The 25,876-nt window shown below is 42.3% G+C and overlaps 2 protein-coding genes across 5 annotated transcripts; one reads left to right on the top strand and one right to left on the bottom strand.

Annotated features, from left to right (window-relative positions):
* Window positions 1-69: 69 nt before the first annotated feature.
* Window positions 70-10,234, top strand: HSPD1 (heat shock protein family D (Hsp60) member 1). Its single transcript, XM_033064622.1, has 12 exons — window positions 70-158; window positions 941-1,116; window positions 3,855-4,107; window positions 4,569-4,651; window positions 5,234-5,329; window positions 5,556-5,649; window positions 6,050-6,218; window positions 6,463-6,562; window positions 7,379-7,624; window positions 7,821-7,995; window positions 8,581-8,759; window positions 8,849-10,234. Exons 2-12 carry the CDS (start codon window positions 943-945, stop codon window positions 8,999-9,001), a joined length of 1,722 nt encoding a protein of 573 aa, XP_032920513.1. The 5' UTR covers window positions 70-158; window positions 941-942; the 3' UTR covers window positions 9,002-10,234.
* Window positions 10,230-25,760, bottom strand: COQ10B (coenzyme Q10B). 4 transcript variants are annotated; one of them, XM_033064624.2, is made up of 6 exons: window positions 25,391-25,760; window positions 22,708-22,965; window positions 17,929-18,075; window positions 16,289-16,481; window positions 14,091-14,192; window positions 10,230-11,555 (listed from the first exon to the last, which is right to left on the bottom strand). In XM_033064624.2, the coding sequence occupies exons 2-6, from the start codon at window positions 22,710-22,712 to the stop codon at window positions 11,388-11,390; spliced, it is 615 nt and encodes a 204-aa protein (XP_032920515.1). In that variant the 5' UTR covers window positions 22,713-22,965; window positions 25,391-25,760; the 3' UTR covers window positions 10,230-11,387. The 4 variants fall into 4 exon arrangements, with proteins under 4 accessions (XP_032920515.1, XP_032920517.1, XP_032920514.1 ...); XM_033064626.2 differs by lacking the exons at window positions 22,708-22,965; window positions 25,391-25,760 and adding exons at window positions 20,009-21,236; window positions 21,388-21,424; XM_033064623.2 differs by lacking the exons at window positions 22,708-22,965; window positions 25,391-25,760 and adding an exon at window positions 21,388-21,443.
* Window positions 25,761-25,876: the final 116 nt, after the last annotated feature.

Here is a 25,876-nt window from a genome sequence, read left to right as displayed (position 1 = left end):
ATGCTGGTTCCGGGGCCGGGAGGCCGGAGCCGCACATGGGCCGGCGGCGGCTCGGGGGCGGGGCTGAGGCGGTGAGTGCCGAGCGCCGCCCGCCGCCGCCGCGCCAGACGTGCCCCGCGAGTCCGCAGAGCCGCGGTGCTGCTCCCGCGCTGCCGCAGGTGAGCGGGAACGCCGCTGGGGCGCCGGGCCCGTCCTGCTGTGCCCAGCCTGGGGAGGGCACGGTGGCCCTGCCCCTGCGGCCGCAGTTACCGCGGGGCCATGCGCCGGGAGCGGCTGGGCCCGAGCGGCGGGAGTGGGGGGCGGCTGCGATGCGGGCGTTGCGCTCGGGTGGCGGTAGCGGGGCCCGCAGGCTCCTGCGGGTGGTGGTGGCGCGGCGGGCCCGGCGGGCGGGCGGCGGCGGGGGGCGGGAGGCGCTGACCTTGCTGCGCGTGTCCTGCTGCAGCGGCCATGTGGCCGCGGGGCCTGCCCGCCTTGGGGGCTCCGGCGGGCCCGGGCTGGCGGCCGCGGCCTTGTCGCTCTTCTGTCCGCCCTTGATGGCGTAGGGAGGTATGGGAACCTTACCCGAGCCCTCCTCGTCACGGCCCCGCCGCTGCAGCCGCGGGCGGGCGCGGCCCCCGCGCTGAGCACATGGAGCCGCGGGCGCTCCGCGGTGCCCTCGCCGTGTCCTGCCCCGCTCGGGGAAGGCTCGGCGGGAGGAGCCTGGAGGTGCTGGAGGCCTCGCAGGGAAGAGCTGCTGCCGCGCGCGTCTCGGCCTGAGGATCGGAGATACCCAGCCCTGGAAGTTGCAGTTACTTACGTGTCTCGATTTTAGCCCGCTGAAAAATTAAAGCTTCATCATACCTGCTGTACTTCCTAAATCTGTTCCCCCTCTTCTCCTGTAGAAGTAGCTGTGCAAACCATAATGCTTTTGTTTTTCTCTACGTTTCTTTTATTATTTTAGACATGCTCCGTTTATCTACAGTACTCCGTCAGATAAGACCAGTGTCCAGAGCCCTCGCCCCCCATCTAACACGAGCCTATGCAAAAGATGTGAAGTTCGGAGCAGACGCGAGAGCTCTGATGCTACAAGGAGTAGATCTTTTAGCAGATGCTGTAGCTGTCACCATGGGGCCAAAGGTAATGGAATATTTGGCCTTTATGTTAGCATAGAGCTGGCTGAAAATACTGTAACAGCAAACAGTTGTAGAGTTTCTGTCGGTGAAGCTGCACGATTGGATTTGCAGAACTGCAATACGAAGGGGTAGGGCATGGACAGGCTCCTGCAAGCAGCTATAGTCTCACATTTTTCACCAAAAGTGGGACAGTAGTGCGTGTGCTTTTCATAGTAACAAAGTAAAATTACTCTGATTCCTGTGAAAGGTACAGTATATTCATTTGAACAGTTTGAAGGTTAAGGAGATGTGCATGATGTGTTACCAGCTCAGTTGATAAACTGTAACAATGCAATAGATAATGTAACTGTCTGTGTCATGGGGTGGGTTAATTAGCATGTGGGTGGCTTGGTTGGGGTTTTTTAATGGCGTTTGTTTTTTGTTCATAAATTTTTTTTAGAAATTACATTTTTTATTCGTTTACTTCTTAATATTAGCAAGTTTAAAAAAAAACATCCAAGGTGTAATGTTGAGTTTTCAACTGACTGGTAAATGTTACCAGCCTTAGTGAAATTTCGGCATTCATTTGTGTTACCTTATATTCTGTCCTGTAAGGGAGATCTGGGTCTCTTGGAAAACCAGCTATGGTATTCTGCATAGTCATGCAATGTGCAGTAGGGCTTGAAATGAGATTCCTCTTTTTTGAGGAAGAGATACTGATTTTCTTGGGGCTCATGTGAATATCTGTTCCCTGCAATAGCATCTGTATGATAATTCTTCTGAGGGCTGCTTGCCCTCTCTAACAGTATTTCATGCATTTCTTGCACATTTTTAATGCTGTATCAGCTTTATTCAAAGGTAAAAATGCCATAAAGGTGAGCAGATGAAGGTTAAGGACTAATTGTGTCAGCAAGCTGTGGCTACTTCCATAGCAGAACAAAGTTTAAGTGTGGTTGGTTAATTTAACTCCTGTTTTTTTTGCTCAGGCTGGGTTTGAATGCCGAAGCACAGTTCTAATCCACTGGCTAAAGGGCAGTTGCTGATGCAACTTCGTGTAACCTTAGGGAATTTTTGTCTGTTATGCTGTTCTCCATGTAATTGTAAAAATGGAGGGGTTGTATTGCAGTGCCTCATTCTGCTTCTGGCATTTTTAAAAACATCACTCTGGTGAGGGAACTTCCTTTGGCACTACATTTTAGGGAACCCAGTTTGCAGTCTCACACAATCTTTTGGTACTGCTCCAGCATGTGGAACAGAACTGGTTTGTGTGGGAGCTCTGCTTCTCAATACACAGGGCTGTTCTAAACGCTTGTGCAGTTACTGCTGGAGTTTGTTCCCTTCTTCAGGAGCACAGACAGGTGTTTTACTGAGAGCAAGCCCTTCCATGTCATTAGTTATGTGTAGGGTTTGTTGTGCTCCTCTTTCCAGACCTGCAAACCAAACACTTGGAATAAGACCATATCAAAATACAAAATAAAATCAAGCAAACTAGGAGATGTTATATAAAAATGTACTGGTAGGATGTTCCTTCAGAGAGGAGTTTGCTTATTCTTGGATCACTTCTGTATGTAGAAGTGCAGGTCAAATAAGATAGTAGTAGGAAATGCATTATTTTGGCATAACTGTTCCATGACACCAAGGTAAATTTCCATAAGCTCTTCCCCAGGTTCAGGCTGAGTAACTGAAGCAGAACCTTTCCTTGTGGCTGCTGGGGTGGTTGTGCTTCAGGAGCAGTGTGGCCTCATCCCTGGCAGGCAGCCAGAGCTGGTTCAGGCACCGAGGCAGATGTGTGTGGGCTCTGAGCAGGGGAGGGGCACAGGGCACCACAGCACTGGGTGCTGCATGGGAATCCTGGCCTGGCTCACCTGGCACTGGTTCCCCCCCTGGGCTGGGAGAGCTCTGGCAGCCCAGGTGAGGGGACTTGTGCAGGGCTGGCTGGGAGGGACAGTGCTGAGCTGGGGCAGTTGCTCTCCCTTCCCTCTTTCAGCTGCTCCAGCTGTCAGGATAGCAGAGGAGTTTGAGGGCAGCAGAAGGCCAGAGGTGGCTCCTTGTGTTTCTGCTGCCTCCAGCTCAAACTGGAACGTGATTGCTCGGGGCAGCTGTTGAATTAATCTGTGAACAAGCAATGTCATTGTGCAGGTGCGTTTGGTCCCTGTATGGTTCACAGCTTCCATGTCAGCTGTGTTGGATACAGTAGTGCAGTTTTTCAGTTGGATCCAAGTGTGAACTAAGATGAGAAAAGCTTGGTAACTTGCAGTGTTTGAGAAATTATTCCAAGTATTCTCAGTTCTCTTTGCTAATCACTAATGAGGTTTGCAAGTTTTTGCAAGCTTTTTTTCCTTCCAGCACGTGCAACAAATTGAGCTTTGTATTACTTGTTTTCCAATCACAAAGAATGTTTATTGTGATCTGATGAAAATTTTGGAAATTGTTTCTTTGAGTTGCTATATTTTAATTTTGGGGTAAAATATTAGCATTAGAAGAAATATCTTTTTTTTTTGTGTAAGGTTAGTCTTACTCAATTGCAGACTGAGGTATTAAGCATAATGGCTGAAGAATGGAGCCTCATTCTGTGAAAGCATTAAGCCTTTTGAGCCATTTTTCTGGTTTTGAAGAACCTTGGTATTAAAGTGTGTGCTTGATAAGTCACAGCTGAATGCCCTAAAATATTCAGCTGTGGCTGTTCAAAATTTTCAGGTGAGCTCTTGAGAGTAACATGCTGTGGGTTGGCTTAGATTTAAAATGTGTTGTCTGTCTTCCTAGGGAAGAACAGTTATTATTGAACAAAGCTGGGGAAGTCCCAAAGTGACAAAAGATGGTGTGACAGTAGCAAAGGCAATTGACTTGAAGGACAAGTACAAAAACATTGGAGCCAAGTTAGTTCAAGACGTTGCCAACAATACCAATGAAGAAGCAGGCGATGGCACCACTACTGCAACAGTCCTGGCCCGTGCTATTGCCAAGGAGGGCTTTGAGAAGATCAGCAAAGGAGCCAATCCAGTAGAAATCAGGAGAGGTAACCTTTTTTCTGTTGCTTTTAATATTTGATCACTGTCTTTTATTTTTTATATCCTAAATTTGATTTGTTTTCTGTTTGAAGAGCCACCATAAAGGGTTATATGAAGTGATGTTTAGAAAACAGAATTGTTTTTCTTATACTGCAGACTCTGAACAGTCATTAATTCTTCTAATCATATTTACATGCAGTCAACTTAATACAATAGCCATGTAAACAAATCTGTAGCAAATTTTGATCATGGCAGAATCACACCAATTTCAAAAAACCTTTTACTGCATATACAAATGACAGTATGGAACAAGAATTGTCTGGTTTTGAACATGCAAACAATGCGTTTTTGCAGTGTGGACTTTTATTTGAAAGGAAACTTGTTCCTTGTGGTGGGTGGGTGCTTGGTTTGTGTTTTCTGTGCTCTGTACCTTGTTTTGTTTGCTCATGAGTGCTCTGTTCATCTTCAGGGGTGATGCTGGCAGTGGATGCCATCATAGCTGAACTGAAGAAGCTGTCAAAACCTGTTACAACTCCAGAAGAAATTGCACAGGTAAGACAAAATACACATTAAAATGCATCCCAAGTTTAGGCTGCTGTTTCTCACAAAAAGTTTTGTGAGGTCAGGTTTAATGAAGTTAGGTTGTGTGCACCTGACACTGGTACTTTTCTTTATATATCAGAAGTAGTCTTCAACTGCACTGCTAGAAGCTAACTCAGAAGGGGGTAGATTTTTTCATCTTAGGTTTCATTTCAAAGTGTGGTCTTAAAACATAAATGTGTGTACTTTGGAAGAATTGATGGGAGCAAAGCTCTGTTGAGAATGGAAGTGATGGCAGAGTACTGAGGGTGTGGTAGATCTGCTGTGAGATGAGGTTCAGGTGTGTTGGTGGTCCTGGGTTATTTGTCCCTGTGCCTGGAGATGGCTCAAGTGTGAGCCCAGTGCAGGGAATCTGGCTCTGTGCTGCAGCTGCCCAGGAGCCTGAGCCCCTCTACCAGAGTTCCTGGCTCCTGCTGTGAGTGTGCTGCAGTCAGCTGCTCTGCCTTGTGAGCGTTGCAAATGGTCATCCTGATGTTTTTATCGTGAGAAATCACCTTGCATTGGGAACTGAGATTGAATGTCTTACTTTTTCAGGTTGCCACAATATCAGCAAATGGAGATCAGGAAATTGGCAATATAATCTCTGATGCAATGAAAAAAGTTGGACGAAAGGGTGTGATCACTGTCAAGGTAAGAACTGACCATCATACAAATTTCCACCATTCCTCCCCAGTTCCTTTAGATCAATTTGATCACTGTTCCCTCTTACATTCCTTCTGTTTTGGAGAGAAGCACATGAAACTTATGTGGGATCCACAGCCTTTCAATCTGTTGGGCAGAATTTGCTAAAACTGTGTTTGTGCTTTTGGTAGGAAATAGGGGAGATTTTAATGCAGATTTTCTTGCATCTAAACAGGATGGAAAAACTCTAAATGATGAACTGGAAATCATTGAGGGTATGAAATTTGACAGAGGCTACATCTCTCCGTATTTTATTAACACAACTAAAGGTGAGTTAGCAATAAGCCATGTCAAACACCTTACAGTGGCTCATGTCAGTCAGAACTAATGGCACCTGTTAAAGCTTTGCAGTCCCTTATGTGTGCAGCACAGCAAACAGAGTAGGGGATCCTTCCCCATCAGAAAACTTGAACTTGATAAAAGCCTGGAGTTCTGGGGGTTCTTTTTTCTTCCCTGCAAAGTGTTCCTGTAAACAGTGTTCCTCAGGCTGGCCTTGCAACACAGCAGAACAATGTAGAATTGAGAGTAGAGTCTTGGAGAAAACAAGTTGTCTCTTTTTTAATGCAGTTGGAAAGTGCAACATTGCTCCAAAGTAGCTGCTTAAGTTAAAAGAAGGTTTGATATATTTTTGTAATGGAATTGTTCTGATAATGCACGTTGTTTCTGCAGGGCAGAAATGTGAATTCCAGGATGCTTATGTTTTAATTAGTGAAAAGAAAATTTCTAGTGTACAGTCCATAGTTCCAGCTCTTGAAATTGCCAATGCCAACCGCAAACCTTTGGTCATCATTGCTGAAGATGTTGATGGAGAAGCCCTCAGCACTCTAGTCTTGAACAGGTAAGGATTAAAATCCATTTTTTCCTATAGTGTAATGCTGTTTGTTTTCTTACCAGTGCTAAAGAATTCTAACATCATCATGCTTTGTATCAACTCATACAAAACTTCAGTTATGTCCTAACTACCTTTTTGAGAAAAACCACCTCAGTTTGTGATGGTCTCTTTGTCTGCATGACTGTTAGAGCTGCACTGAAATAATTTGGCTTAGGTAGTTAAGACTCATTCTCTGAATTTTTCTGTTTAGACTGAAGGTTGGCCTTCAGGTTGTTGCTGTGAAAGCACCAGGTTTTGGTGACAACAGGAAAAACCAGCTTAAGGACATGGCAATTGCTACTGGTGGTGCTGTAAGTAATGTTTTAAGTGTCTTTTTGCTCCAAGGAATGCTAATGCTGTTTAAGGAGGAAAATACTGTGCATTTTTAGGTCTTTGGCTGGGTTGCAGGCTGTGTTTTGTTCAATGTAACATTAACTAATGTTTGAATATTCCTGTTTTTTCAAAATGCAGACACTGATAATTGCTGTGTAATACAGTCCTGGCCAACCATAAGTGATATGTGTTTGTAATTGAAGTCACATGAGATTTCCTTGCAGGATTTAGGTTTTTAAGGAGAAGGAGGAACTCCAAGGCAATCGTTGCCTTTAGAAAACTGATTGTTTCACAATTGCCTGGACTCAGATGTGGCAAATACAATCATTTAAAAAGTTTGGAATGGATTGAATGAATTTTCTTACTATTAAACTTTGCAGATAGTTAACGCATTAATTAATGTCCCTTTAGCTGCCCTTTTTTTAATATGCACTTCAAAATCATAGCATGATATTGGGACCCAGAGGAGGCTGCTGAAATAAAACTTGTTTAAGGTAACAGCAGCACAAAGTAACAAACCAGCAAACTGTTCTAAAGTCAGTGATGTGTCAACATCTGTAATTTCTCAAAATGCAAGGAGATGAGCAGTGACAGGATCCAAGGAAACACCTTGAAACTGTGTTTGGAGGTTTAGTTTGGACATCAGGAAGAGGTTCTTCACCCAGAGGGTGGAACTGCAGTAATGTGGTTACTTTGCACCATTAGCCTTCTGTATGTGTTCATTTACTTGTAGATAAAAAAACATCATGTGTGGGGAACATGTGAATTCCAACTTTTCACATCATTTCTTTCAGGTGTTTGGAGAAGAGGGTTTGAACCTAAATGTGGAAGATATTCAGCCTCATGACTTTGGTAAAGTTGGAGAGGTCATTGTGACAAAAGATGACACCATGCTCCTTAAGGGGAAGGGTGAAAAGGCTCAAATTGAAAAACGCATTCAAGAAATAATCGAACAGCTAGAGGTTACCACCAGTGAATATGAAAAAGAGAAACTGAATGAGCGATTGGCCAAACTCTCTGATGGAGTAGCAGTATTGAAGGTATTAAGAACTTGATGAAATGATGAACTAAAGTTTAGGCTTCTTGAGTGCTGATGTACAGAAGAAGACTGCCAGTATGGGAGAGGGTGGGTTGGCTTTCTGGCACTTTTAGGCATTGGCTGCTTTATTTGGTGGCAGCAGTGCTGTCCCAGCTGGGCTCTTGTGCAGCCCTTGATGTATGGCTTGTTGCTTGCAGGTGGGCGGTACGAGCGATGTTGAAGTGAACGAGAAGAAGGACAGGGTCACCGACGCCCTGAACGCCACGCGCGCGGCCGTGGAGGAAGGCATTGTCCCGGGCGGTGGCTGCGCACTGCTGCGCTGCATCCCAGCCTTAGATGCCTTAACTCCAGCCAACGAGGATCAGAAAATTGGTAAGCAGGGGACTTGGAGATGTGTGTAGAAGTGATACAAGCAGGCTTTCTCTTGTCCTGAGGCTTTATTCTGTGGCTTCCAGGGAGTTTTTACATACTTGATCTTAGGAACATCGTATTTTTTTTTGGTGTGGTGGTCTCTGCTTTTGAGTGGGAAGGGGCTTTTTCACTGCATTGCTGGCTGCACTGTGTGGGACTCAGTAGCAGTAAAGCAGCAGTATCCCAGCACAGGGTGACAAATGTTCAGAGTTGGGAGCTGGCTGTTCAAGTCTTTGCAGACAAAATCTAATAATGCTCAATAGACTGTGGCAAATTAAGGGGAAAAAGGCTTTATGTCATGTTACACATAGAGTAATAATACTACTTACCATTTTCTGTAAAAGTAAAGCTAAAATGTGCATGAATATCCTGCAGAGATTTCATTTGTTGGCAAGTGTCAAGTAGCAGAGAACCTTTCCTCCTGGAACATCATGATAAAAATAGCTTACATTTTTGCTTGGAGGGATTTCTCTTTTTGTTGATCCCAGCACTTGGCAGTGGGAGTGGTGTTTGTACACGGAGCTCCAACTATCCTGTTTCTTGCAGGCATTGAAATAATCAAGAGAACACTGAGAATCCCAGCAATGACTATTGCAAAGAATGCTGGTGTTGAAGGATCATTGATAGTTGAAAAAATCCTGCAGAGCCCATCAGAAGTCGGCTACGATGCAATGCTTGGGGACTTTGTAAATATGGTAGAAAAAGGAATCATAGACCCAACAAAGGTAACCTCAAGGTCTTAATTCTCAGCTTTGCTTCCTGCCACCTCCTGCGATGGTCAGCAGGTTTTAAGTTGTTTCTTGCCTATTTTTAGGTTGTGAGAACTGCTCTGATGGACGCTGCAGGTGTTGCGTCTCTCCTATCAACAGCAGAAGCAGTGGTGACTGAAGTTCCTAAAGAAGAAAAGGAGCCGGCAATGGGAGGAATGGGTGGGATGGGCGGAGGAATGGGAGGTGGCATGTTCTAATTCCTGGGGTAGGGATGCATCATGAGCTGTGCTGTTGAAGACTGACAGTTCTGACTTCAAAAACTTGAGCTATCAGTGTGAGAGGATGGATAGTGACTGAAGTGAGGCTGGTGTTGAAAAGAATCACTGTAACCATCAGTTACCGGATTTCATTTAACACACGTGTAATTGTTTACAGTCATTGTCCATGCCTACAGATAATTTATTTTGTATTTTTTGAATAAAGACATTTGTACATTCCTGATAACTGGGTGCAAGATCCATCTACCAAGGTCCTGATTTGAACTTAATTAAGGCACTTGATATTCTATTTCAGAATTTCTTGGTGCTTACCAGTACTCAGAAGAACTTTGAAGCCACTGTGCGTGAGACTAGACAATTGTGTACAAAGTAGGCAAATAGAGTTATGTGACCTTTATGTAATAAACTGCTCAAAAGTTACAAAATGTATCACCTTCTTCATCTGCACAAAGCCATAGTTGTGGGAGAGCCTGGACAGCCTGCTGCTGCTTCTAAGATTTTAGTAGAAATTGACACTTATGCTTGAGAAAATGACAGGGCATTTCACTCCCAGAAACATTCCTTTGTCTAGAATGTTTCTCAGAAATGCAAGTGCTTTAATTTTGGTAAGAAATATCTACATTGAACTGCACTACAGTTCTTTGAAATATTAAACAATGCTCTGAAAACAAGGCACGTGCACTGACTTTATTTTGCCCTGTGGTTGTTTCACATGCTGGAACAGGCCCAGTGTACCTTTCACAGTCCCAGGGAAGGGAAGTGCCCTGAGGGCATCACACAGGTAAGTCTGCTAAGAAAGGGTTTGGGGATTTTTAAATAGTTCCTTTGCTCAGTTACAGTACCTGGTTACCTCCTCACCTTGAGCCTTCCATTCTTACCTTCCTCCTTTCTGGTCGGGGTAAGGATTTAGTTACTTTGTACTAGAAATGTTGCTGTGCCCCTTTCTGTGTTCTTTGACCTGACACCACCACTACTGTTGTGTATGTAAGAGCCATTTCTCCTTTCCCCCCTGCAGAACAATGCTGTGCCCAACTTAGGTATGTTTATCTCTGATTGCCTCAACAATCAATTGCTTTACAACTTCTCAGTTCTGTACAAATGACCTTAATCTGGCTGTTGCTTTCCCCAGCTTCCTGTCCTTAATAAGAACTATCCTTCCCCAGATGGGACATGTGATACTCTGATTTTTAAGTAAAATGGTCTGAAACTGTTTCAGGACTGTCTTTATTTTGAAACATATTTCTATGTTAATTTAATAGGTCACTCTCTAGTAACCATATGGTTACATATGCTGCAGAGAAAGGACCAGCTTCAGCAGCCTGGCCTGAAGCTTTCACCTAATTTCAGTAAGGAAATTTGGTAATGCAAGGCAGTATAAAGTAAGGATTTAGAACTGTTCAACCCTATTTACCTGGTTTCTTCAGAGACTGGGAAGAGAGTATTTCAGGAATAGAAGTACTGAATGTGTATTTAATCAAGGTAGCATTATCATGGTGGGAGTATGGCACTGAAAACCCTTGAGGAATGAAAGTTTGGTGCTCTCTTGTGTGATTTATAATGACAGCTGGCCTGTGGGAAGTGCAGGACCTCTTGTTCCCTGCTTCCAGGGAGGACAGCACTGGTACCTGCTTCTCTAAGAGGTAACACTTGTTCTGAAGTGTTCTGATTGCATTAGATGAGAGGGAGGTAACCAAAGTGCAATGTGTAACAGGGAAGGAGGGGCAAGGGGCAAGTTCAGCCTGCCAAGTGTACTACAAATTCCAGACTGGGCCAACTGGGAATCACTAGCTGTAGCTGAGACTGCTACATTGAGATTACAGTACTCTTATGCATTTCATCCCTGAAAATGAGGGGGAGTTTGAGAGCAGTTGCTGGTCATGCCAGGAGCAGCTGGAGACCCCTGACTTACCTTTGCCATTCATTTGGATTAAAAGCACCATTCCACACTGGTTGCCACACTCTGCCTTTCTCTGGGAAGCCTCTGCTTGGGCAGAGCTGGCTGAGTTGCTGCTGTGAAGTTGGGTTCCCACAGAGTTGAGTTAATGTGTTACAGTGCTGAAAAGCCCCAGGAGCTTGGCTAAGGCAGGGCTTGAGCCGTGATTCCAGGAGCCGTTTGGCGTTTAACGGCAGCCTGAGATAGCCTGGATTACAGGAGCTGCCAGGTGTCTGTTACTGATAAGGCTTGAAGCTGCACTTGATTGCAGCTTTTGAACATTCTGTGTCTGGCTGAGCAGGTGTGTTTGGCACAGTGTAAGATCACACCCACAGCTCAGATAAGAAATAGATGCCCCAAAGGAGGAGCATGGCACTTTGTACAAATGAAGCGTACAAACAAGTTTATAGCTGAGGTTGTTACAGTTTCCCTTTACGTCTGATGAACTTCATGCAGCATCAGCTCCCGAGGGATGCTGGTTTCTGGGCCGTGGAGTTTGGATGCTCTTCTTTCAAAGGCAGCAACCATCTGCTTTACAACTTCATCAAAAAATAGTGTAGCAAGTTTTGAGTGTAGAAGTGAACGAAATTCAAAAGAAATCTGTTTAAGAAAATAAAAGAATTATTTTTGCTATATATAGTGTTGTAAAATGCTGTTACAAATAGACAACTCTATTAACGAATCTCTGGTGAAGGCTGCAGGTAAGTTGTAGAACAATTAAAACTGAGGAATGGGTGAATGTGGCTAAGAAGACCCCTATTCCTTGGTCTGAGGGCTGTACCCCTGTGCTTTTCCATTAGAAGAATCCTCTCATTCAGTTCTCTGAAGTTGTAATTTACTTTTACCTAAACTGTCTTTAATAAATGATTCATTACAAAAGAGGTTTGAGGTAATGAAAAACTACTGACAATAACTGTTATTTTGTGCACAGAATTCACTTGGGGGGACAAAAGCTGTCTGAAGAAAATCCTGCATGGCAAGATAGCAGACTAACAAGTAAGCTGGAGCATGCCCAAGAAATGTAAAAGTACCTTGAAATAGTTACCTGTTAAATGCCAATATTTTAAATCAGTCTTTCCTTATTGGTGGCAGTAGTTATTGTAGGTCCAAACAAGCAGTTTAAAACTATAGATTTGGTTTGTGTGTCACATCTCCCACCTGAACAGCTCCTATTCCCAACCCGATACCAGCAGTCAATGAAATGGATTGGAAGTAATTTTTGTCGTTCCTGAAAAATCAGCAGATTTAACGCCACAAGGAGCAAATACAGCTTCTCCCCAATTCCTTATGAGCAATGCATGTTAAGTGCAAAGCAGTAGTAGAGAAGTAATTAAGCAGCCTGGCCCATAAGCCAAGCATAGCTTAATTTACATTTGCTTGACCTCAAGCATCAGTAAAATTACCGTGCCTCTTGCAAGTCTGAGAGCTGTCATTTGGGGCGTGCAGAGTTCTGCAGAGTGGGGATAATGAGTCTGGCATCATGTTCAGCAATTATGTCAATCTTGAGGTATGGTATGCATTAATGAAGTCTGCAGGTGCTAAAAATGGCGGTGTGCTTCAGTCTATGAACCAAATCATTTCAGAGATTAAACCAAAGTAAGAAAGCTCCCTGCCCTATGTGGATGCCTCCTGGAATCAGGCTGGCACAACAGGCTACAGCAGCTTGTGGGAACCAGCATAGCCTGAAACTCAAATAACGTTTTCTAAAGCACACAAACATTCTTGAAATCAAAGGTTTCTCTTGAATATCTCTAATTGCAGGGCTTCTTCTGAGGAGTGTGTTGTGAAATGCTTATCATCTTTGCCTGCACGTGCCTGGGGGCAAGGAGCAGCAGGGCAGTAACTGGCAGGGGTTAAGTTCAGTCAACTGCACTGGCTTCTGCTGCCTCAAAACAGGGCAAGCAATAAGATGTGTTGACAGTGTTCCCCCAAGATAATCAAAGTGTCCATATCCTGTTCAGTTTTGATTCCCTTTATCTGAAGTTTTTGACCTGAAATGTCAAAATGTGGCTTTGGTTTGTGAGGGTGTGGTGCTGTTTTCTCACAGAGCCTGTACTTAGATTGTAGGTTTAAATAGTTGTTTAGTTCAAGTTTTTAAAGTGATGTATGGCTTGGGTTAAAAGATAACTTACATATGTTAGTAGAAAGAACTGACACTTATTTGCTTAAAGAAATACAAATAACATGAGCACATAACATGCAAGCGATTAAAAATAGGGTTCTTGGAGCACCTGTAAATTAATTTTTATTGTTGAACTGTATTAAGTGCAATACAGTAACAAGCTGAAAGTTAATAACCCAAGGAGGTTAATGTGCTAGTTTAAAAATACTCCCAAAGCCATTTCCTATTTACTGAAGATAATTTTCAAAGCAGAGTATTCCAGTAGATGGCAGCAGCATTAGCCCATCTCTGTGTACTTTTGCAGCCTGTTACAACCCCAGCTCAATGCAACACCTACACTTTGTTACAGAATGCAAGAAAAAATTGTGATGGCAGACACAGACAACATGGAAAAGCAGCAACTTAAACGGAAACAGCTTTTCTGGGAGTGAAATCAGGCTAAATCAGGTACTGGATTTAAAGAGTAATAGTTTTGGGCTGCAGTGACATCCCATCATAGATTAGAGACAACAAAGCTCTATTACACTTGTATCAGAAAAGGAAGGCGTAAAGCTTAAAACACATGAAAGAATAAAACTGGAAAACAGGAAATTAAACTGACCAAACTGCAGACCAAGCAGGACATATGGCAGGACTTTCTGGTGCCAAGAGCATTTAGGTTGTAGAGTGATTAAAGAAAATACCAACATATATTTAGCATTTCTCCTGCATTTGACTGTCTAAAACCTTCAGTGTGTTTAGAACTGTAGGGTGAGAGGTGTCCTAGACTATTTCATGGTACATGGTACATGGTACATGGACACCTCACAGCTGTTTCTGAAAGATACTGAAGTGATTTCCAGTAGTAAAGTTTGCAAAATATTTTTGGACAGAATTGACTAAAGCTGACTTGTTTTCTCTGTATAAGTGCTAAAAGAAATAGTACAGACATTTAGCAAGGACCCCTCAGTTGAAGATTAGTGTTTTTTCTATGTGCTGCTCCTAGCATGTGGAGTTTTAATTGCCATACTCACTGAAAAATCCAATGTACACGTCCTTGGATAGCCAGGGATACCAGGGCTCAAACGCCACACTGTTTCCAGGTGATTAAAGAGTTTTCCATCTGTGCATGATGCCTAAAACAAAGTTTTAAAAATCAAACTACAATTAGACTTTTACCAATGTGATAAACAGGTATTACTGAAACTTGTTTTGCATTTTGCTAAATAATGATGGTCACAGCATAATTAAAATTGTTCCTACAGCACAGCCAGCATGAGATCCTATATGCACAATTATTGTCAGTTGTCAATTATGGCAAAATAACTGAAGTCCTTCCAAGGCAGAGGAAAAAATTGTATGTTAAGTGCCATAAACCAGATCTGTGTCATGATGCTTAGAACATCCAAATACAAAACCTCAACTGGTTTGGAATTTGTAGAGAAAATTTCTGTAACTTTTTTTGTTTTTTTTTTTTTTTTACAAGTTCTTATTGTTAGCCCAAGGAGCCGTGCTCCAGCAGACTGCCAACAGGGAATAGGTGTTGCTTGGGTTGGAAAGCTGTGGTAAGGTGACTCATCTGGGAGACTAATCACCAGCACAAAACACCTCCATTTCTCTTTCCAGGAATGAGATAATGCATGACCTTGCTACTTCTACATCAGAAAGGGAAGGAGTAGAGGGAAGATTAGATACAATGAGCTGGGCCTGCTTTTCCCTACTGGTGTCAAAACAGCAGGAAAAATGGGAAAACTGTCACTGTGTCCCCCTTCTCGCACTCTTAAAGTGGCAAACTCGCTCCATGCTTTCCCCCTCAGCAAAAACTGCCACTACTAATCTGATTTTTTCCATTGTTTAAGCCCTAAAAAAGGGAAAACCTTAAGCAACAAACCCATTCCCATTTTGTGCCTGAGCACCACACAAGGTTCCTTTGCCTTGAGCTAATGAGAGGACAGTGAAATAGTCCAATCACTTCCCTAGAAATGTTCCTGCAGTTCTGTGGACGTAATGTAAACCTCTAGGAAAAGTAATTGCAGCAGAGAAAAGGCTAATGAGTCTCGGGGGAGGAAATCTGAAGAAATGGCTTTCCTCATCCTGTTTTTGTGGGGTTTTTTTCTGAGACAAGAATGCTTCTTTTGAGTGAATTAAGAGGGAAAAAGACTTGGTAAGCCCATCTGATAGCTGTGTGAAAGAAAAAAGCCTGTCTTCTCTGGGAGCACTAGAAAAGGAAAGCTCTCAGCATGTAAATTACAGATTTTCCATTATAGCTGCTCAACTTTTTTTAATAAAGGGAGAAACATCTTTTTTCTTTCCAGAATCAGTAAGGATATTTAATTAAGGCATTTTGCACATTCCTTTTCCAATTTACATCTCCCCTGTATTTCAGAAAGTCATTTTCTGTTAAGTGTCTCTTATTAGGAAGCCTAGAAAAGAATAGTGAAATAGGATTTTCAAACAATTATTTTGAACAGCAATCAGCTGCTATAATTTCCACTAATTATTCCAAACCAATCAGGATCTGCCAAGGAATCTGTTCTAAGCCATTCTTTACCAAAACAGATTTGAACATGTTAGGTAAACAAATAGAAGACCCAGGCATCATTTTAAATGTTTTCCTTGACACTTTTCCGCTTTTCTCTTAATTATTGTTATTGAAAAGCTGAAAGAAGAAATATAACTGCTTCTCTTCTAAAAATTTAATGGTAAAAAAATTGACTTTAAATCCACACTTCTGTCTTCTCATCAATACATTGAATAACAATCTCTTCAGCATATTGTACTAAGCTTAGCCTTTTTTTTTTTAGGCTTTTCATATTAACTAGTCAAAATTGTGAGAAGTAATGAGAGATAGCAAGTTCATTAAGGCAGCAGAAGCTAGAGTTGTCAGAATATTTTAACTGAGTACTTATATTGCATTCAGAGAGGCTTGAACAAATTTAAAAACAAACAAAAAAACCCAAGCAAAAATGTCAGTACCTTCATTTAATGGCTGCCAGCTTTGCCAATAAAGGCAAATTAAAAAGTGATTCCCACTCCTCCCTCTTGTGGCAGGTTGTTTTAAAACACATTCAGATTCTCCCCAGTTTATCTAAAGTCTTTAAAGAAAAGCAACACAAGTTTTGAGCCACACAAAGAACTTCCATCATTGAAGGAAGATGTTCCTGGAATATTCAAATTTCAACAAACAACAGTTAAGGAAAATTATGGTTAGGAGGAAAAAAAATACAATTACCTTAACTAAATGTGGTCTCACTAGGGTTACAATTGATGTGTATCTCTCTACTACAGGAGGGAATCCTATTTCTAGCTGTGCTTTGCAGTACCCGGAGCGCTTCGAGAGTATGTCTGACTGTTTACACCAAGGAACAAAGAGTTTGTAATTCTCCACGACAGCAACAACTTCATACATTTCCTGCATGGAATACCTGGAAATGGACACGTGAACATTACAGTTACAAGGTATTTTAACTTCAAATTCAGTATTAAAAAGTTTCAAAGATGGTATACATGGCATAGGCAGTTGAAAGCTGGACATAGTCACTACCACTGGTTTTGGAAATTGAAAATGCAGTTTTGCTAATTAAGAGGAAAGAAAAGTAATATACTGGTAATTGCTTTTGCATAAAGAAGCAAAATATCACACACCATCCAGCAGTAATATTAGTGAATTATGAACCCCAGTGCCTGCTACTGTCTGCAATATCAGGTAAATGTGCATATACTTCAAATGGAAACACCTTCAAGCACAGCTATGTCTTCATTTTGGCAGATCTTGGACATTGCACAAAGGAAAAAAACAAATTCACCCTTCATGGCTCCCAAGACAAGGTTTACCAAAACTCAAGTACTATATTTCATAAGGTTTAAACAGAGGACCACTACCTACCTTATTTTAGCTCAAATAAAAATCTTAATTAAAACAGATGCAATGGAAAAACCTTCCAGCATCACAGAATGGCTGATGTTGGAAGGGACCTCTGGACCTCATTTTGTCCAACACCCTGCTCAGGCAGGATATTGAAATCAGATGAAACAGCATTAAAGCAACTTTTTAGCTGATTCTGCAGTGACGTGGCAAAGTATTACCTAGCTATGGTTTTTAATTTTTCTTTCTGACTCTGAAACAGATGGGATTAAGCATGTGCTTAATTTCCTTTAAATGAAGTATATGTTCAACAGTACTCAGCAGTGAGGACTATTGGACAAAGGCCCTTTTCAAGTGACTAGGCAAGATCTGTTGCCGTTCAAAAACTATCACAACAAGGAATATTAAGTATAGTAAAAAAGTGCTAATAAATAGTTCATACTGTTGAGGACCAGAGACTGGGGGTAGATCCCAGTACCATTAAATGAACTGAGATTTCCCCACCAGCTCTAAGGCAAACAAGACTCAAAATCTATTTTCTGTGCAAAGTTTCTTTATCACAGAACTAATTATTTTTCTTCTTTTAAGGAAATAAGATCTTGAGAAGTATAATATAATAGAAGTGCAAACATTAGCATGTATTTGGGAGAGAATGGAAGTTTTCACACCTATTGATTTATTCACATTTTACTAGATGAAATTATTAGTGTATTAGTCCATTTCAAGGTTGATTTTATTTTTGTCATAGAATAGAACAGTTATTTCTGATGTTTTTTGCTATGGGCCAAGGGCTGTGGGTTCCTACTTTTTTTTATACTCAATTTCAGACTAGTAAACTTGATCTCTACAAATTCTGAAAGTCAAAACTCATTTCTAGGTTCCCAGAGTCTTAGGGACATGTGTCTTCAGGGATACTCAGTCTTTTGAACTGTTAGTGTTTTGGATTAATTATAGCAAATAGAAAATCAGTAAGCATTTGAAGTCTTTTTCCACAGTTTTATACCAACCCTATGATTCTTCTTTCAGAATATTCTTTTCTTTTATTTATTAGTGGTGTGGCAACATTGAAGAAATTTCTTGAAAAAGTATGGCTCATTACAGGTACTTGCAAAGGAGAAGTTCTGGTCATCAGAATACCACAAGAAGCCAAGTGCCTGAAACAGGGAAAATGCTTTTAGATGTGTTTCATATCAGCAAAATAAATAACAATGCATTCAGGTAAGAGAATCAGTCTCTAGTATAACATTACAGAAAATGTCAGCTGGATGGAAAAATGAAGGCTCATAACAATATACAAGCTGTCAAAAACACAAGGGGCACCTTTTTTTTTTTCCCCTTAAGAGAAACTAAAAATAGCCCCCAGTCATGACAGAAGGAACTGACAGAGTGAAATACAAAGGGCCTCATTAACCACTGGCTGCATGGCAGCTTGAGTTCACTCAAGTCTCACATGCATTTAGTCTGCAGAACAGGCTTTCTTCATAGCAGCAACAAGGCACCATTTGCAATACTTCACCCTTTTGGAATACACAAAGTAGAGAAGTTTCACTTGGAGACAGAAAGCTGAACTCTGCTATAATCCCTCTGCTGCCACCCTTATCCTAAAAGGACAAATTCATTTTGAAAGTCCTTTCAGAAGGTGCTTTGTTTACCCAGCTCTCAACATTTCCTCCAGAAAATATCACCAGAACCTTGGATGCAGTGTTTTCATAAGTAAAACTTAATAAATTACCTTTAAAAGTACGAGTAATTCTAAGGTTGCACCTCAGTGTTCTCTGTGAACATCTACACTAAAATCTAACAAATATTCACTGTTTTTAACAGTTCTGCTAAATTACTGATTTTGCTCACATCAGGTCAGTCAAGATGCAAAATGCTGTCTCAGAAGCTCTGAATTTTGGCACCGGGAAAGTAAAAATGACACTATTTGCCCTCAGTGATGCTACAAACATAAGGTAATGAGTAACCCAGGTCTTTTACTGATCTTCTTCTAACTATATAATCAGGACTCTACTTCTGGACTCACGTGGTTAAAAATGGAGCCAAACTCTTTTATGTAATGCCCTTTTTATTTTTTTCTTTTTATTCTCTTTTTTTTTTTTTTTTAATCCAAGCACCAAACTAGTCAGCAAATTACTTACCAATTTTTAAGTAAATTAAGTTTTATTTAAATTAGCAATATGTTCTTTAAAAATCAGCATAATTTAGAATTCTAATGAAATACAGTAGTTACCCATAACTGAGCACATCAGCTCATATGGTCACTGTATTAGGAGTTGGGTAAATAATAAACTGGTAAAATTTAGAGGAAAATAATCATCATTAGCAGCTGGTTAGGAACAATCTTTACGGACTTTTTAAAAACCAACTATGCAAGTGGGATATGAAGCATGATGCCTGAAAACACACTGTAATCACTGCAGTTGAAAAGAAACTAAAATGGGACAGAAGTATTGTGTCAAAATTAAGAACGGATAGATCTGCTTTAAAAACCTTAAGACAACCCTGCAAATGTTTGTAACAGTATCTCAAGGGATGTGGACAAAGTCTGTTTTTCTTCCAGGCAGACCATACAAGACTGTTAAGGAAAAGCTTTGACAGGAATGCTGGAAGGGTGCCAGTAACATTGTAGCTGCCTCCAGCATATTCACAGAAGGTGTTCAAATGTTTGGAGCAGACCTCATTCTGCACAGCTGATTTAAATTCCATTATCTGGAACTATGTACAGGACACAGTCCAAACCAGTCACCAGGGTTTGTCTCTTGGTTTGTTTTTTATTGTAATGCTGTGCCAGTCTATTGTTTCATCTAAACTTGTTTCAGCCACAGGGCTGAAAAACAATCTCTCCAAATAATCTCTGAGCAGCTGAAAGACAATGTCCTTTTTGCAATTACAGTGCCATTTGAGGAAGGAGAGGTTAAGAGGTTACAACGCTAACAAGTACAGTGAGACTCCATCCCTCTCCCAATTTTATCTGAGGAACAGATGCTTTGAGAATGTGCTGGGCTGGGTCCCAGGTCAGGAAAGCAGATCTCTCTAAGAAATCTCTTGGTTTCCATGCACTGTCACACATTTTGTGAAGCTGACCTGGCCACTGAAGAAAAATCAAGTCCATTCTAGAATTCAGACACACTTGCCACCTCTGTATTTATCCTCAGCCAGTGACAGAAGCATCTCCACTCACTCCTGCCACTCACTGCTTTCTCCCTGAGCACCACCCAGCTCCCATGACCTGAAAAGGAAGCATTTCTGGTGTGACACGCACGTGTAAGTGATCCATACTCTGTGGTTTTGTTTTGTTTGGTTTCTTTTAATAACTACACGATTTTCTAAGCCTGAAGATTAACTTTTTAAAAAAAATGGCTCTCTTAACTCCTCAGTGTAAAGACTGAAATTAGTGCCAGGAGCATGCCAGGGCAAATGTGTTTACTGTATCCCAGCTGATAATTTTATCAGGTTAGTGATATCTGATTTTATGGTCTGTGAGACAGGAGTTGAGCCGATTCAAATTCTTCGCCAACAGCTGTTCATATCCCAAAATAATGAGTGTACCAGTGTCATCATTAGCATCTCAGTCTGAATAAGCACACGGGACTGATTTACCACCTGAGCTCTTGAAGCCTGCTGCTGAGCACAGTGAGGTTCTGCCGGGCTGGCTGCAGGTACAGAGTGCATTCAGGGGACAGTGCAGCAGGGAAGCGTCCCCAGCTCCAAGGCTACAAGTAACACAGCACTGGGTTTGATCCAGCTTGTGCTTGCTTAAAACCAGCTGCCAAGATCCTTGCAGCTTCCGCTAGAAACATTTTAAAACTTAGTTTGCAAGCAGTAACTCAATGGGTTTCCTTATACCAAACACCCTTCCAGCAATTGATTTTGCCCTGGAGACTGTAATAAATTATGCTTTAAAACAGCAATTTTATTTACCAGGACTGAACAAATTTAATATTGCAAATACACCCCTAAGATTATACCACAAAGGATATACAGTAAAAAATGTGATCCAGTGTTACATTATATCACTGCACAGTAAACAGTTTTGTCAAATGATTGCAAGAAACTTGACATCATCTCTATTCCACTTTTTGACAGTTTTTATGAGGATGACAGAGCTTGATAAAGAAACACAGCAGCACTGCCGTAACACTGGCAACAGGTGAACCTTTTACACTAAGATTTTCAAACACCACTCTCTCTCCCTGCTTGCTTTTTTTCCTTTCAGTTCCAAGGTTAACTCTTCCCCAAAGCACATTGTTCTTCTCAAGCTGTCGCAGCCAGCCTTACACATGCTTAGGTGAGAAGAAACGCGTTGCATTATCTGAAGGGAAAACATCTTCCTCAGATTTTAATTCCTTTGACGGATTGCTCACAACTCTGCCACTGTCTCAGGCAAAGAGGAGCCGAGTTTCTAAGCACGAAACCGGCCCCTCTGTGTCACGCCCGCGGCCACCGCGCCTCGCCCCGCGTACCTGGCGGCGGCCCCTCCGGCCAGCGCCCTGCCGAGCGCCGCGCCGCTCCGCGCCATCCCGGCCGCGCTGCTGTCGCGCCTGTCGCCCCTGTCGCGGCGCGGGGCCGGCCCGCCCTGCCCGCGGGGGCGCGCGGTCACGGGACAGCGCGCGAGCCCGCCCCGCTCCGCCTGATTGGCCCGGCGGCGCGCGAGCCCCGCGCAAGGCCATAATTGGGCTGGAGCGGGGGGCGCCCCCGCCGAGCGGCGGCAGCGGCTTCGTCCCCGTGTCCGTCCTCGTGTTTGTCCTCGTGTCCGTCCCCGTGTCCGTCCCCGTGTCCGTCCCCGTGTCCCGCGAAGCGCCTGACCCGGGCCGTCCGCGGGAGGAGTCGCTGCTGCTGTCCCGCCTCTGCTCTGTGCGTGCTCAGGGTTACAGGCAACAGCAGCAGTTTAACGCTGCGGGCACAGACCCGGCTGTAATCAGCGAGCACCGTTTGACCACAACTTGAAACAGTGAAGTCATTCATTAACGCTTTCTCGCAATTCACCTTTCCAATACAGGCTCTCTCAAGGAACGCGTGTTTTACAACCACTCTGCGATTGGAGACCTACTGTTTAAATGTAACCCATCACACCTTTCATATTTTGTGTAATATGTATTATGCATAAATTGTTGAAAGGTAAGACTGTAAAATCTATTTCCATAAAATAGTTTGGGTTGGCTTTTGTTTTGTTATTTTTTATTATTATTTTTAAATTTTATTTTATTATTTAGCATCAGGTATAGTTTTGACTGGGAATCTTGAACTAAGACTGGTATTTTCACGTCCTGAGCTTGGCTTGTGTCTGGGCTGGATGCACTAGAAAACCAGCCTGGATACATTGCCAGCAATGCCCCTTCAACTACGGGAAGAACCCATTCCCACCAATTTAACTGCAACTAGAATTTTTCACTCAATGTAAATGAAGCAATTTTAGTTAAAGATGTGGAATGCTGAATGCATTAAGAAGTGAGAAGATTTCTGGACAAAAATAACAGTTCAATTATATAAACCTACAACAACACCCTCTTCAGAAAATTGATCCTTTTAATTATCCCAGCGTCCTTGCCATTAGCAAAACCACTCATTATTTAAAAAGCACACCACCAATTTGGATGACAGAGACTCAGTGGAGCAGCTTTTACTTTACCATTTCAGGCTATGGTGTTTTTCAGAGAAGCTGTCTGCAGCATGTCTCTATTAACTCGATGAAAAACACAAACCAGTAAAACTCCATGTTCTCCAGTGCAGGTGAAAAACAAACTGCAAAGCCAGGAATACAAAACCACAATCCTATTACTAACCTCATCTGTATTTCACAACTGCCACGAGTGCTGCTGTTATTTGATGGATTCTGTGTCTGTCATTCTAGCTTGCTCTCTGGATCAGGAATTACCTCTTACAAAGACTGATGTCTTTCAGTGTTTAAATAATTCAAGAGTCAGGTGTTGAGAAGTCCGAAGTGATGGATGTCTAAAGCACTTTGAGGGGGTTTTTGCCTTTTTTGTTTTCTCTTGGTAGGCTCAGGATTAAAATTCTTAAAGCTTGCTGGATACCTGTTGCTGGAAGAGAGAGTTGCATTTACTAACTTGGATAGGAACAGTGGCCCAAATTAGTCCTTAAAATTTACAAAAATGCCCTCAGACTCCCACAGGGGAGCCTGCCCACAAGACTGTGGGAGCACGGATGACAGCCCCGTGCCTTCTTTCATTTCTGTTCCTCAGCCCATCCTTACCAGCAGGGACACAAAGCAGGGGTGGTTTGTGTTCATGTTGTGCACATCCTGCAGAACACAAGGCAGCCCTCATTTGAAGTCCTCCAAAAAGCTTATCTTCCAAAGTGTGGTTTTTAACTCACTGGCTTTCCAGTGACAAAAAGGATCCTTTCTGCATTATTTCTTCTTGACATCAGAAGCAAAAATAGGACTGGAAGAGATTTTATTTTGTGCTATTTTTTTCTCACTCATATTGTTTAAGTTTCTACAGAGTTGAAACATAGCTGCTGTGGTTAAATATTTCCTCTCTTTGTTTTAAGAACTTCTGCTCTTATCTTTAATAGACACATGAATGTCAGTGAATGCCCCTGGCACATGAAGCTAACCACAGACCTGGGCAGAATGAAGGACTAGGAGTTTAGACCAGGTTTGTAGCTTTTAGGATAATGTCAGCTCATTGTACAGCTCTTTATAGCATTGGCTGCGGGGAAAAAGTTAATACAAATAAAAAGTTATTTTTGGAAGAAGCAGCACGAGGGTGTAGTCAAAAGACTGCCTTCTTTGACTGAACTAATGCCAGAAACGTCTGTTTGCACAATAGATGGGGCCAACCAAGGACAGGCAAGGACTCTGGATACTTCTTACAGCAGCAGTGCCAGCTAGTGACAGCTTAAGCTGCCCATGAAATTGGACCTGAAGCTTACATAAAGTGGGACCTTGGTCTGCTGCTTAGGTATGATTCCAGATCTGCAAAGCTTCTGGGCTCTTAAATCCAATCTGTTCCAAGTCCATACAGGAACCTCTGTGAACTCTGTGTACACTTGTATGTGTGGGAAAGGGATGGGAACTCAGCAGGGCTGGTAAACCAGTAACAGCTCTGTCCGTATCCTGTGGAAGCTGTGTGATGGAGTTGGTGTACAGGAGGCAAAAGTACACGTTCAGGGATTTGACAGACTAAAGGATTGCTTGGGACCTCATCCCTAGCTCAAGTCTGTTTAATAACAGAAGTGTAATATTGCAACTGTTCTGCTTAACATAAAGTGTAAGTCAGGCTGAAGAAACGAGAGAAAGTTACTGCAAATTCATCTTCCTAGGGAATGTGAGCATGTGACATTTACTTAAAATAGTTACAGGCATTAAATTCTTGCATAGGGAATTAGTTTGCCTCAACCTTACTGTCACATGTCCCTGGGCAGCTTGGTAAATATGTCCTTTTGTAGCCTATGAGTATGTGCAGGTGCATCTTGCTAGAAATGCAGAACGTCAGTTTAATAACACTGAGAATAAAGAACAGAAGACTTCCTGCACCTTCAAGTGACAGTGACTCAACACTTGAGTTCATGTAGTTAGTAAATTATTTAAAGCAGAACTGTTCAGCAAACTTTGCAAACCAATCAACACAAAGCAAAGACTGACAGATCTTTAGATATGGTCAATCAAATATTAACATAATACACATATTACTAAAAAACATGAGCTTCGCATTATTTTAAGACAACCCTCAAAAAGCCATAATACGAAACACCAGCTTTCATAGGGGGAGTGAAGAGTCAATATTAGTTTTGCCATCAGCGTATATCACCCTCTTTGGAAACAGTTCATGCATTTTACCTGATGAAAAGTTCACTTGTTACAAAGGCTTCTGAGGAGATTAGGGACTTAGCAGGTGTACTATGAAGCTGCATGATAGTAAATAACCTAGGGAAGGTTACATATTACACTGTGTTATGAAATGTCATTGATGTGCTGTATTGTGGACTTTGTACTTAGGTTGCATAGCCAGCCTTGGTGTTTTACTACTACTGCAAGTTGAGACAATAAAAAACCAGCTTGTTCACAACACTTGACCTAAGTGAGAGTTCCCAGGGCTTTGCATGTGGACAGAATCAATCCTATACAGCTATTAGGTATAGACAGTGATGCTGAAATGTGTGTACATCACACCAACAGAACTGGGGACAAAAGTTAGTAATTCCCACATGAAGTACGAAATGGTGTGAGGTCAGTTTGAGTTTGCCCAAGTCTCTGTTGAATACCATCAGTGGCTTTGACTGAGCTAAGTAAAGTGAAATGATTGCTTTCCAGGTTTCATATGCAACACAATTTTTAATGCCCTGGAGTAAGACTTCATTCCACTGCAGTAATGTATTGCTACAGATCATCATATTTTTCCCATGTCATCAGTTTCTGACTATTTTTGTGACTTTGAATTCATATAGTGACTTAAAATTCCAATATGTAGTAACTTCTGCTTTTTTTAAATTAAAGCTTACCTCTGTGATCTTAGATTATTTCACGTATGAATCAATGTAAGATGATTCTCAATTCCTCCTTCCACCTGCCAGTGGTTTTGGCCAGTTTGGTGTCATCTGCCAATTTTGTAAACAGAGCTGTCCTTCTCTCTTTCGAACCCTCATTAAAATATTGAACAGACTTGACCTGCCTGAAGGGCGAGATTCCGGTTAACTCCCATCTTGCAGCAAGAAACATATATCTGCTTTATTCTGACATCTACTGATCCGCCTGTTGGCCCTGGGCCAGTTACCCTGACCAGATGAAACACAGGTCAAGCAGTTTGGCAAACAGGGCTGGACACCCAAATTCCGGAGGAGCCATCCCTCAGGGGCTGGGCGAAGGAAGTTTTCAGGAACCAGTCCCGTGTGTGGCGCTCCCATTGCCCCGCCTTCACCGGAAGTTCCCTCAGGGCGGGCAGGGCTCAGCGAGCGCCCCCCGCACTCCTCGCACGGCCATTGGCTGAG

This window comes from Catharus ustulatus, chromosome 7 (genome assembly GCF_009819885.2).
Source record: "Catharus ustulatus isolate bCatUst1 chromosome 7, bCatUst1.pri.v2, whole genome shotgun sequence".
Taxonomy (NCBI): Eukaryota; Metazoa; Chordata; class Aves; order Passeriformes; family Turdidae; genus Catharus; species Catharus ustulatus.
The sequence above is the reverse complement of the archived record's forward strand: the minus strand, read 5'-3'. Positions and strand labels throughout refer to the sequence as shown.

Bases quoted from the DNA above. Each gene is read 5' to 3' on its own strand.
- HSPD1 (XM_033064622.1), top strand. From the start codon at position 943: ATGCTCCGTTTATCTACAGTACTCCGTCAGATAAGACCAGTGTCCAGA. The intron at 5,650-6,049 runs GTGAGTTAGCAA...TTGTTTCTGCAG, and splicing joins TTTTATTAACACAACTAAAG to GGCAGAAATGTGAATTCCAG. The intron at 7,625-7,820 runs GTATTAAGAACT...TGTTGCTTGCAG, and splicing joins ATGGAGTAGCAGTATTGAAG to GTGGGCGGTACGAGCGATGT.
- COQ10B (XM_033064623.2), bottom strand. From the start codon at position 21,443: ATGGCGCGGAGCGGCGCGGCGCTCGGCAGGGCGCTGGCCGGAGGGGCC. The intron at 16,482-17,928 runs GTTGGTATAAAA...GTCCATTTCCAG, and splicing joins TCTGAAAGAAGAATCATAGG to GTATTCCATGCAGGAAATGT. The intron at 11,556-14,090 runs GTGAGTATGGCA...TTTCTTAAACAG, and splicing joins CGTGTACATTGGATTTTTCA to ATTTCTTTTGAATTTCGTTC.